At 36.0% G+C, this 13170-nt stretch overlaps 1 protein-coding gene across 1 annotated transcript in view; it reads right to left on the reverse strand.

Moving 5' to 3' along the window:
• Positions 1–13170, reverse strand: part of mgl (low-density lipoprotein receptor-related protein megalin) — an 890817-nt gene that overhangs the window by 65313 nt on the left and 812334 nt on the right. The window contains exons 72-73 of the mRNA XM_090412774.1: positions 9559–9705; positions 7570–7790 (exon numbers count right to left, since the gene is read on the reverse strand). Of these exons, the coding sequence (XP_090268900.1) occupies positions 7570–7790; positions 9559–9705 (368 nt within the window). The remainder of the gene's footprint in view (positions 1–7569; positions 7791–9558; positions 9706–13170) is intronic.

Below are 13170 nucleotides of genomic sequence, written 5' to 3' on the forward strand. Positions count from 1 at the left end.
CCCTCAATTTACAATCACCTTCTGCATTTACACCCAACAGTAATGTCACTCAATCCTTTGATGCTTTGAACCCAGAAATCAATTCTTCTTTTGCATTGTAAGTTTGTGAAGGAATCAATTTCTGATAAAGTCCTGTTTCATTAACATTAAAAATTTGTCATAAACAGCAGCATTCCTCTTCAATAATTTCAAGCCAACTCCAATTTTTCTGTGAAATCTTTTGTGCTTTGTTGTTAGTATTTGAATTCTCACCTTGAATTTTATGTTACATAGTCAGCCCTTTTCTTAAAACAAGCAGAAAATCCTTTGCTTGCACTCAAATTCTCTCCCTGTGATGTCTTGATGCACCAGTTTCTTATGTATAGAAGATAAACAACACCCTCACTGAAGCTGTAGCTCAGTTTCAGTATATGAACAGCGTGTCTGATCTTCTCTTTTTCTAATAGTAGCTCATTGCGATGGCCCAGCACTTTTCGATTTGTTGAAAACATTTTGTTTATTCTTTAAGATGGAGATTATCATAGCATGAGAAAACTGAAATCATGAGGTAGGTTTCATCACTTCATTGCAGATTCATGAATAATTGAAATTTCATGTTTAGATGTTTGGAAAAAGTGAAGGGAAAGGCAACTTTAACACAATGTGGACTAATTCCCACTGAACATGTGAAGCGATTTGAGGACAGTGTCTCACAGTGATGTTTATTATTTTTTTAATTGATATATATGTACAATATTTTATACATATATATCATATAATTGATATATTATGTACAATATTTTGAACAGAAAACTTAGCTATTGGATAAAAAATAAACCACTTTGATTCAGTTATTAAAAATTATTAAAACTAGTTAAAATATGTTTTATTCTAAGTGTCGTAAGCTGCAATCTCCTATTGAAAGAATCAAATCCTGATCACCTTCCTTCTGTGGTTCGAAGGGTCATAAATTGAGTGGTTCATAAAGTGGGATCTACAGGTTAATGTATATATATATATATATATATATATATACACACACACTGTCAGGTGAGAATGGTGGATTGAGAGTCTGATAACAGAATTTTATATCTCTTTATTTTAATATTCTTCTGATGTCTTCTTGATTAAAGACTAAGGTGGTGTGTAATGCATTTTTTCTATATGGTAGAAAGTGTTTTAGTTATCCATGCAGAAGAATAATTACAGGAATATAGAATGGAAGGAGGAGATAGTGTATGGGAACAAGGAGAGTGAGTTTGTGGAATTTCTGAGAGATAAGTATCTTAAGCAGCATGTGATTGAAACAACCAGAGGCTTTGATGTTTTGAATTTAGTGATAACTTTACACGATGCAGTTGTTAAAGAGCTGTTGATGCTGCTGCTGGTTGGTGAGAGTGATCATGAGGTACTTGTTCGGGAAGTGATGAAACAAGAAAAGGTTACTGCCAAAAAATAGATACATGTGGAAGTATACAGCAGGTGATTACAGGAAGCTCTGCAGTTAGCTAGCATCAGTACGTTGGGTAGGTGAACTTTTTAAATAGTGCTTGTGGGATCTCTGATAATTAAAGTTTCCCATGAGCACCATTTAAAAAGTTCAGTCTTTTTTGGAACACCCCTAGTATATTGCTTTTGCTATATACTGCCATGTGAGTTTCCATGCATTGTCAACATCTTTATACTTATACACGGCTTTATACTTCAACATGCATCTATTTTTTGGCAGTTTGTACTGGAAGGTTTATGCAACCATATTTATTTAATTTGGTTGATTTCTGAGTGCTGCTGCACTCAGAAATCACACACCACAGTAAATTAAAAAAAGAAAGACTGTTTATAGAATCTGCAGCAGCACTGAGAAATCAACCGAATTTATTTAAATACAGCTGCATAAAACTTACCAAAATTTGAGAATCTTCAGTTATCAGAGATCCCATGTTATATCACAGGCCACCTATAAATGCCCATAGAGGGTACACAGCCTAGATAGGACTTCAGAGTCACCTACGTGTCTCACTTAGTATTGTATTGTACTTGAATGTGTTGTTACAAAAGTTATTTGTAATTCCTGAAGATATCTCAGTGACTGAGATGAAATATTGGAAGCATTAAAATTATTTTTAATCCTTTCTCAGTGCTGAAAATATTCCATTAAACTTCAAACATGAAGATCTAGATAAACAATCACCCTATTTGAAATTATATCATCATCATCAAATTCCTGACATGTACCCTCAAGGGGTGTACAGAATATAACAGTACTACATGCAAAATTTACATCATTACTAACTTTTTATCTACAATTTTCCTCCAAATCAGTCTGTTACTTGTCAAGACTCCAACATTATCAGATCTTATATTTCTATCGACCAAGGCACTTTGTACCATATCAATCCACCTATATGTTGGTCATCCTGCCAACCTGGCAGAGAACACTTGTTTTTCTAATCTTTCCTCACCAAGCCTGTTTAAGTGACCATACCAACTGAGATAGGCTCTGCTAACGCATTCCTGGATGCTGACAATGTCAAGTTCTTTCCTAATATCCTCGTTTTTAATATGATATTGCCATTGATGCCATCTGTTCACGCCTATAATCTTTCTCAGGACTCTCATATCTGCAGTCTCTAGTCTTTGGTCAAGTGTTTTACTTCTAAACAGCTCTCAGATCCACAAGTTAGAACTGGTTTGAACACTGTCTCGTATACAGCTAATTTAGTGTTCCAACTAATTTCTCTTTTATTCCATATGAATTTATTCAATTGACTTCCTACCCATACCAGCTTTGTTGATTCTGTTGTCTATTTCCATATTTAATTTACCATCTTCACTAAAAAAGCGTGCCTAAGTAGTTGAAATGTTTTACTTGTTCCACAGGTTCTCCATTCACAACACAGATGACATTTTCAACAATTCTATTTATTTTCATTGTCTTTGTCTTTTTAATGCTGACCTTCATACCATATCTATTACAACAGTTATTCAATTCAGTCAGGGAACCTTGCAGACTCATAGCGGATTTATTTATAAGTATAACATCGTCCACATAAAGCAAAGAGCTGATATTAACATCTCCAATTCTGATATCATGTTTAATATCACTTTCCTTCATAATGTGATCCATATAGATAATAAATAACAGAGGGGATAATGTACATCCTTGTCTCACACCAGATTTAACATTAAACCATCTTCCTGTACTTCCTTCAATTCTAACTGCTGACTTACAACTCAAATAAAGACTGAGTATTGCTTGATATAATGCCCCATTGACACCATATAACTGTAGTGTATTGAATACATTCTCTCTTGGCACCTTGTAATATGCCTTTTCAGGATCAACAAAACTTAAGTACAGATCTTTGTTATATTCCCATGCTTTCTCAATTATTTGTAGTAAAGTGAAGATCTGATCCTGACAGCCGCTTTTGGCCTGAACCCAGCTTGTTCTTCACCAAGCTTCTCTTCCACAATCCTTTTCAACCGTTTCTCAAGTATACTGGCATAAAACTTACCAGGAAAACACTCAGTACAGAAATACCTCTGTAATTCTCACAAACAGTTTTATTTCCCTTTTTATATATGGGTATTATGAGAGCTCTACTCCAATCATCTGGATTTCGTCCTTCTGTCCAGGCCCTCTGAACTATGCAGTAGCCACTGTAAGACTTTTATACTATCATACTTCAGCATTTCTGGTCGAATATCATCTACTCCTGCTGCCTTTCCACATTTCAAGCCTTTGATGGCTTTTTCTACTTAAAGTATGGATATGTATTCCTGATTGTATGCCTGTTGAATGTTTTTTACCACTGTGCTATCAATGCTTGTTTCATTTAGTTTTAAAAGAGGTAAACCATGAGTAGACATATCGGTACACAATAAATAATGGAAAAAAACTCACATAGAAAGATTATTTATTAGTATAATTTTCGCCTGTGACACACAGGCGAAAATTATACTAATAAATAATCTATCTATGTGAGTTTTTTTCCGTTATTTATTGTTTCATTTAGCAATTTTTCAAAGTAATTACTCCATACTTCAAGGATATCTTTTTCTCCCGTTTTCATGTCACTTTTATCATCTCTAGCTCCTTTTACAGCACTCTTTCCTCCATTGCTAAGCTTCGTCAACAACCTCCAGAATATCTTACCACCTTCTTGATATTTATTTTCTATGTTCTTGCCAAAGTCCTCCCATGACTTTTGTTTAGTTAGTTTTACACAGTTCTTAGCTTTCTTACATTTGTCTCTGTATTCTCTAAGAGCACAAGCTGACTTATTTGCCAGGAACTTTTGATATGCTTTCTTCTTTTCCTTCACTGCCTCTTTAACTTCCTGTATCCACCATGGACTTCTAATTTTTCTATCCTTGCAGACAAATTCCCCACATGTCTCTCTAGCTGAATCATTTAGGGTTTTCTTCAAGGCTTACCACTGAATCTCCAAGGTTTGGGTCCTGTTCTCAAACTCTTTCATTTTTTCTTCAATAATCTTTGTGTATTTTAGTCTACAGTTCACATCTGAGAGATGCTCAACTTTTATTCACTTTAAAACTTTCTTACATGTTTTTCTTTTCAAAATGAAATTCAATTTTATCCTGCTCAAGACTAAATAGTGATCACTTCCAATTTCAAATCCTCTGTACACTCTGGTGTCCTGCACCAGGGAGAAAACATCACTATCAACAATAATATAGTCAATGAGACTTTTCTTATTCTTTGCCTCTTCTCTCCATGTGAATTTGTGCACATTTTTATGTTGGAACATGGTGTTAGTAATAACCAGTCCATGTCCTGAGCAGAAATCCAACAGGTATTTGCCATTATTATTAGCTTTGCTCTTTTCTCCAAATTTTCCCAAGATATTTTTGTATGTCTGACAATCATTTCCTACTCTGCTATTTAGATCCCCAACAAGGACAACTTTTCCTTTTTCATTGTGTCAGTTGCTTTCTCTAAAGCCTCAAAAAATTCCTCCACTTCTACCTTAGTAGAACCTTCTGTGGGATCATAGGCACAAATAAGTCTCATTGTTGAATTCCCCCATTCTGATATTAGCCCACTTCACTCTAATTGAGATTGCCTGCCATTCAAGAAGATTAGCCTCATATTTTGTGTTGAATACTATGGCTACTCCTTCTTTTCCTTGATTGTCATTGCCTGAATATAACATTTTGTATTTATTGCTCAGAAAGATCTCACCAGTTTTTGTCTTTTTTGTTTCAGTCACCCCTATTATGTCGATCTGGTACTTATCTAATTCCTCAGCTTGCTCCATTTCTTTGCCATTCAGGCTTCTTATGTTGATAGTACCGATCTTTAACTCTGGTGATGTTGAGTTGGGGTGTGCTTTCAGATTTGTTCCAGTAGCTGACTTTTCGCTGTTTGCCCTGGTTCCCTGGCGAAAACAAAGGGGGCCTTGTTTAACCAGGCGACGCCCCAGCCGGCATGAAATTTTGTCATGTTATACCATCATTTTGTATATTGGTTTAAGCCAATAAGAATACAGTTTGGTCAGCTAAATCCCAAATTGCCAGCCCATCCTCATTCGTTCAGTATCCAGGTAGATACCCAACGGGGTGCACCACGAGAAGGTGAGGATTGGACATCAGGTCAGAAGCCTTGGTTGGTTCTCCACATTCCTTTAAAGGCTATGTGGAGGTCTCCTCTCAGTTATACAACTTTGATCCTCAAGACATTATACACATGATGTTTATTTGTTGTGCTTTAGCAGAAAGTATGACATTTCTCTCCCTTTTGAATGATATAGTTAAAGCTCTCCATATTTAACATGTTTGAAGTGTATTTTGTGTAATTCGAAATCCTGAGGAAGCATATCAGATATAAAATATTTACACTGTGAAAGTAGGCAGTGTAAATATTTGACTGTAGATATACTAGTTTATTTCATATATTATGGAAAATAACCCTAGAAGCTTGCATATAAACTTAAAATACTATCGACTACTACATCAATAAAATTTCTGCTTCATAACTCAATTCTTTCTGAATGTTTAAAAAATATATATATTTTTAACTTGGGATTCTATATATGGAATTTAATATTAAGATAAATAATCAAATATGAACATCAAAAATAAAAAAAAGTAAATTTAAAACTGCTTACGAGGGTGGTCTGAAAAGTTCTCCGCCTAACAATGAAAAAACAAAACAAATTTGAAAATAATTTCAAAATTATTTTTATATTTCAACATAATCTCCCTTAAGACTAATACATTTATTCCAGCAATGCTCCAGTGACATTATCCTATCCTTGTAGTGATTCTCAGTAAGATCTGCAAAATACCCCTTTACAGCTTCAATCACCTCTTGATTCAAAGAAAAATGCTGACCAGCGAGAAAGGGTTTTAGTTTTGGGACAAGACAGAAGTCAGAGGGAGCAGGTGGATGTTCCAACAATTCATAATGCAAATCCCTGGTTCCCTGGCAATTCTCCCATTGCCAAAACACTTTTGTGGGCAGGTGCATTGTCCTGATGAAAGATGATTTTTTTCTTCTGCAAATTGGGTCTTTTCTCACGAATTTTTTTGTCTAGTCTGGTTAAAAGATCAGAATAATATTCCCCAGTTATTGTTTTACCCTTTTTCAAGATAATTAATAAACAAAATGCCTTTAGCATCCCAAAACACTGATGGAACCGACTTTGTCTTTTTTTTGGGGCCGAACAACCGGCTTCTGTCCACTGTTTTACTGACTGCTGTTTGGATTCTGGTGTGTAATGGTGAATCCAGGTCTCATCCATAGTAACAGATCAACGCCAGTTTTATTCTTGTTAAAACTCTCCAAGCACTGTTCGGAGATTTTCATGCGAGTGCATTTTTGAACTGCTGTGAGCAAGCATGGCACCCATCTTTCACAAAGCTTTTTCATTTGAAATTCTTCATGCAAAATATATCCTACTTGTTCTTTTGAAATGCCTATAGTCTCAGCAATTTCAAGCACTTTGGCTCGTCAGTCATCCAATACCATATCGTGCACTTGATTAATTTTTGGTGTTGTTACATTTTTTGGACATCCTTCATGTGGATCATCTTCAAGGCTGGTATGGCCATGTTTAAACTCGGCAGCTCATTTCTTAATTGTCAAAAACAAAGAAGAAGAGTGCTGATAAACTTTTATGAACTTCAAATGAATTTCTTTTGGCGTTAAATTTTCTTTTACAAAGAATTTTTTAACCGCATGATACTCAATTTTATCCATTTCAAGGGATACAGACAACACTTTTGCTTCAGACAGCTGTATAAAACAAACTACTTGATAGAATGACTTGCAATTTCACATGGATGCTTATGACAGATGCACCAACTTAGAAAAAAATCTTGCCGACAGTGTTCCCATCTATAGTCAAGGCTGAGAACTTTTCAGACCATCCTCGTATGTAAACAATTAAGGATATAAAATAATTCCTGAAATTTGAATCAAATAATAACAATAAAAATGGAGGGGGGTGCGGGGAGTTGTTTTATATTTAAATAGATACTGTGCTCATTATTCTGATTATAAGTTAGCTGATGGGTAATAATTAAGTAGCATATATGTAGAGAATTATCTTGCAAGCTTACCACCAGTAATAACAGCCACACGATCACTGCCATCTGATTTCATAGACTCAATAGTATTTAGTTTGGTATCACACCAGTAAAGTCGATGATTGCCTGCATAATCTATAGCTATTCCAGATGGATAACCCATTTTTTCATTAGCTAAAACGTGCCGTTTAGTACCATCCATCCATGATGATTCAATTCGAGGAGCAGATCCTGCTTCAGTCCAGTACATTGTTCTAAAAAAAAACAAAAAAAAAATCAGGTACTTAGAAAGACACAAAAGAATAACAATAAAATCACATATTGAAGGGTGGGTGGCTATCATTTCCAGAATGGTGTTAAGCTGGTGTGCTGAAAAGGAGTATGGTTGCTCACTAGGATAGTGGCTCCTCTATAAGCAGGTCCATCTCTAGTTCAATTTTAGGAATAAATAGTGTAATGTCATCAGAATGACTCCTCACTGGATTTTAAATGCATCTCCTGCAGACAGCAACAGACAGGTTTGTGTTTCTGCAGAAGAACCTTGATATCACTGATATTTTGGTGGGATCCATGACAGTTCCAATGTAAGACTTTTCCCTTTCTTTTGGTTTTTCAGACTTGTACAATTTCTGAGAGGTTGAGGCCTTACTTTTGTCTGGCTTGTATCTGTCAATATTTTGGAAAGTATGGATGGCCAGTGTCCATCTCTCTCTCTCTTCTTCTGGTAAAATGTTTAATACATCATGTGATGTGTCAGGATCAGTTGCTGTGTTTTGGTTTCATTCAGTAATGCCCTTGCCATAAATTTCTTGACAAGGGGATTCTCATTGAGCAGGATCATTTTCGGAGTTGTTTCAGGAGTGAGAATGTTATAAGTTGGGTGAGTAATGCAGTTCACAGAGAACTCAGATCATAAAGTGTCGTGTTTGTGTTGCTATTGATATTTATTAAACAGCCACCTTCTCAGCATGAGGATTTCAGGACAGATGTTGTAATGTCTAGTTTCCCCTCTTGCTTCCTGAGATGAGATATTTTATTCATTTTATCATTTATATCTCTTTTTCATCCTTCCACCTTTGGTATGCATGTCAGTTAAGCAGGCTGGATGATCCCCCTCACAGCTGACACACTTATGTTTCTTTGCGGAGTAAGATTTATTATCATGCCCTTTACCACCACATTGGGCACTGACAGCAGAGCTAACACAAGGCACTTTTCCATATTTCTGACATTTAGAGCATTTTAGTTGATTAGAGATGTAGAACCTAGTAGTTGAGATATCCTGCTTTTACTGATGCTGGAGGTTGGGTGTCAAAAATGAGGATGACACTCCTGGGCAGCTTGATGAGCAAATTCTGTTACTCCCTGATCTTTAAGCTCTGAACATATCTCTTCATCTCGATATCATTCTGATGTCACACCACTAGAATAGTTGAGTGTTTTATAAGATGTTAGCATAATTGATGTTTCCCCCATTGATAGTACTGAAACTCCTGTACCTAAAGGGATTGCTTTTAGTGAAGGCCAAAGTAATGCAAGACTACCAGGACCCCCCTTCCAACCCATACACACTATCGAGATGTCTACAGGCCATTCTTCATGGTAATCACTATGGTATGATGCTGGATCACAGCAGTGTCACTCACCTGGAAAATAGGACAGCAAAAATGTCTCAGGGGAACTGGAAAGAATACAAGAAGTAAAGCATAGAAAATAAGGATGAATGAAAAGTTCTAGCACCATCACTGAGAGGTCCTCTCCATAAGCTTTTAGCTTGAAGTGGAAGCTTTATCTGCTTAGCCACTAAGGTTAGCAGTCTAATAACAGAATTTGCTAGTGGCTGTGAGTAATGAAGTCTACGTTTTAACCTTGATATGTGTGGTGAAAATTAACCAGCTTGCAAGAATCCTGTTAACTAGTTCACAAATTACAAATACAGTTACTCCAAGAATAAATTTTTTGCTTATTATTTGATGCATTGTGATAAAAATAGTATGAAAAATAAAAGGCAATGTTACTTACCCCATTTCAGGATCCAAGGCTAGAGAAGTAGGATGCTCAAGACCATGAGTCACAACTACATGGCGATAACGTCCATCTGGCATACTTACAAAGATCCGACCTTTAGGTCGACTACTAGATAAGTCTGTATCCATCCAATACAAGTTTCTAGATTTTTTTTTTAAAAAAAAATAACTTTATCATTTAAAAAAACAACAATAACTGAATCTGTGCAATATTTTATACTCTATTTTGTTATATGAAAGAAATTATTAAAATTATTAATGCCATATATACACATACTGGTTTCCATAAACTGAAGAACAAAGAGAAAAATCACGATAACTCAAAAACTGTATGATGAATTTTTATGCAATGTGATGAAAAGCAGTACAATATGAAATGCTAAAGAAATAGATGAGGTTAAAATGAGATCGTTGAACTGCCTCAATAAGGAATGTGGTCAACCCTCACAGGAATATAGCACTCCCAACAATGTTTCATACTGTTTATAATTGTGTCCAGGAGCTCAGTTGGTATAATACCCACTGCTCCTGCAAAGCTCTCCTAAGTCTCTCAAGGTTTTGGGGAGGGTTTAAAGAAGCAATGCGTTTACCTAGACTATCCCAGACATGATCAATGTTAGATACAATAGTAGCATCAGTAGATCTCTCTCTCTCTCTCTCTCTGGCCAGTCCATATGTAGAATAGTCTCTTTTTGAAGATACTGGTCCATGAGCTTCACTCAATAATAAATTTAGTTTAATCCTTTATCCAAGTGTGAGCAAGCAAAGTTTGCACCTGAAAATATCTTCAGGACTGAATATGGTGTTATGCTACCTTACCGGGGTAGGTAGTACAACACCAGGCAACTCATAGCAAAGGTGGAGCAAGCTACCAACACTCCTATCCCAATATCTCCCATAATGCAAAACACATCTCCTTGTGGCTATGTATAATCTTATGCATTAAGGGATTGGCCACTACCCAGACTAGTTTCAACCTTTATTGAGGTCTCTTCAGTGGGATCCAGGCCCAGAGTTGGAGATAACAGGCAGAAGCAACAGCGAGGTCATCTTTACCTATAGGGGTTGCCAAAAGGTGTGCCACCATTTTTATTAAATTACTCTGGATTTAGAGAAAGATGTTGAAAGTTTATTTTTCACTTGGTTAGACTATAATAAATTTAGTTTAATCCTTTATCCAAGTGTGAGCAAACAAAGTTTGCTCCTTAAAATATCTTCAGGACTGAATATGGTGTTGTACTACCTTACCGGGGTAGGTAGTACAACACCAGGCAACTCGTAGCAAAGGTGAAGCAAACTACCAAAACTCCTATCCCAATATCCATTGGGATAGGAGTGTTATATCCATTGCCGATATGTATAATATCCATTATACATATCTGCAAGGAGATGTGTTTTGCATTATGGGAGATATTGGGATAGGAGTGTTGGTAGCTTGCTCCACCTTTGCTACGAGTTGACTGGTGTTGTACTACCTACTCTGGTAAGCTAGTGCAACACCATATTCAGTCCTGAAGATATTTTCAGATGCAAACTTTGTTTGCTCACACTTGGATAAAGGATTAAACTAAATTTATTATAGTCTAACCAAGTGAAAAATAAACTTTCAACAGCTTCACTCAATAAGGACGAACATCATCATCATTTTTCCTACAATATCATCTTCTAGGATAAATATCTCCTCTATCGCACTCACATATGCACGAACATTGGGGGTCCAGGACTTTGTCTCTGTAAGTTGCAGCATTTGTGATTCTGCTAGGAAGCAAATACAGGCCGGTGTGTCCACGTAACAAGATACCTCCCCAAACCATTGCACTACTTCCATCATAAGTGCCCCTTTCATGAATATTAGAAGGATGATAATGTGTCCCTGGTTCTCTCCAGATCAGAATATGCCTGATATTGCTTTGCAGAGCAAATTGGGACTTGTCTGTTAACAATACCAACCTCCATTGACTTAGGTCCAGTTGACATTGAACCTGGCCCATTTCAAATGTACTCTCCAGTGATATGGTAATAGCAGCATGCAGACTACTCTTTGCCTAGCATGCAGGCTGCCTTTGTGAAGCCTTCTGTACACAGTGGAAGCAGACCAATGTTGCAATAGCTAAAATGAGGTCACATTGTAGTTGATTTAGGGTAGCACTCCTGTTTTTGCAAGCAAATAATCAGAAATATCAGTTGTAGCTTGTGGCCTTCGTTCACTGTATCTCTGGGATGCTATTGGTGAAAGTTGAAATTGGCTCCACAGTCTGCAAACCATGGAACTACTCACTTGCAACCATCTGGCTACCTTGAACTGACTTTGGTCAGCCTCTAGTCTCTGATATCTCACCACCTCAACTCCTCGCTTAAATGATGTATTGTAGCTATATCAAAGAATCTTGCTATCACAAAATGTCTTGTTCTGATTTCAGAAATGAAATGGAAAATCACTCTAAAATGTCGATTTTATGCCAAAGATCATTTACCTATACAGGTACACGATGATTTTCTGGCAATTCCGGCACCTACTTCAGTCTAAACAAAATAATGAAATTGCACCTGAAATTTCCATGAATAACTGACTAGTGCACTGGACCATGACAGATAGCATTGCAGGTGGGACATGCTCTCTTAATTATATTCATCTGCAGTTGATGATGATCCCTTGGTTTTGAGTGATTCTTAGCTTATTTTGCTTACATTCATCCCCAAATAAAGCTTCTAAGCATGGTCCTGTTCATGGTAATTGTCACTGTCATGGTAAGTTGTGCCTTTTTAACATTTAATAATTCTCCTGATAAAAATGTTAGCAATGGTTGTGCAGAATTTAATGTAGCAAAGAAAAAAAGAGGTTGTTCATGAATTGCACAAGTACACAAAAACTGTTAAAGCAGGGAAAGATCAAAGTACTTTGCTTCAAGATGTTCTGTTCCCCTTACAGCACCAAAGATTGATGATGAATCAATTAGCTATGAAGTAGAGAATAATCCTAGAGGCTCTTAAGTGTGAGACTTTTGTGATTAGCTCTACAATCCCAGTAAAATTCTAAATTTTTCCTCTTTTGCAGTGGTTTCTAATATCCTTTTAAGGGCAGCAATTAACGAACCTGTTTTCATTTATATTGTACTGTGTCAATAAACCTGTATCATTTCTATTTGTTTTAATGTATGTATTTCATTAAATCATTTAATTTACATTTAATACCTGTTTATTTCATAATCCTATTTCATCTAGTAACCTATTTCATTTGATCACTTAATTTACGTTTAATATTTAACTTTACTTTGGGTACTAATGATTTATTATTAAGTAGCTTCCATTGGCTCAAGTAAACAGCTAATCCCAGCAAGACTCTGGATCCAAGGATGCTGGAAAATCAGTGATGTACTTGCCACTCATAGTGCCAGTCATTTGTATTCAATAACCATCATAAATTTTTACATAAATGTACTTGACTTTATTCAGTTTTTTACCACTCCAAATTATTGTGATATTTCTCTTTTGTTGAAAGTTTGTCCACTTGGTTATACAATAAATTAAAGATACCAAGAAATCATATACTTGGTTTAATCCTTTATCCAAGTGTAAGCAAACAAAGTTTGCACCTGAAGTATTTTCA

Source organism: Typopeltis vanoorti, chromosome 23 (assembly GCF_054136105.1).
Source record: "Typopeltis vanoorti isolate ZY-2024b chromosome 23, IOZ_Tvanoo_1.0, whole genome shotgun sequence".
Classification (NCBI taxonomy): Eukaryota; Metazoa; Arthropoda; class Arachnida; order Uropygi; family Thelyphonidae; genus Typopeltis; species Typopeltis vanoorti.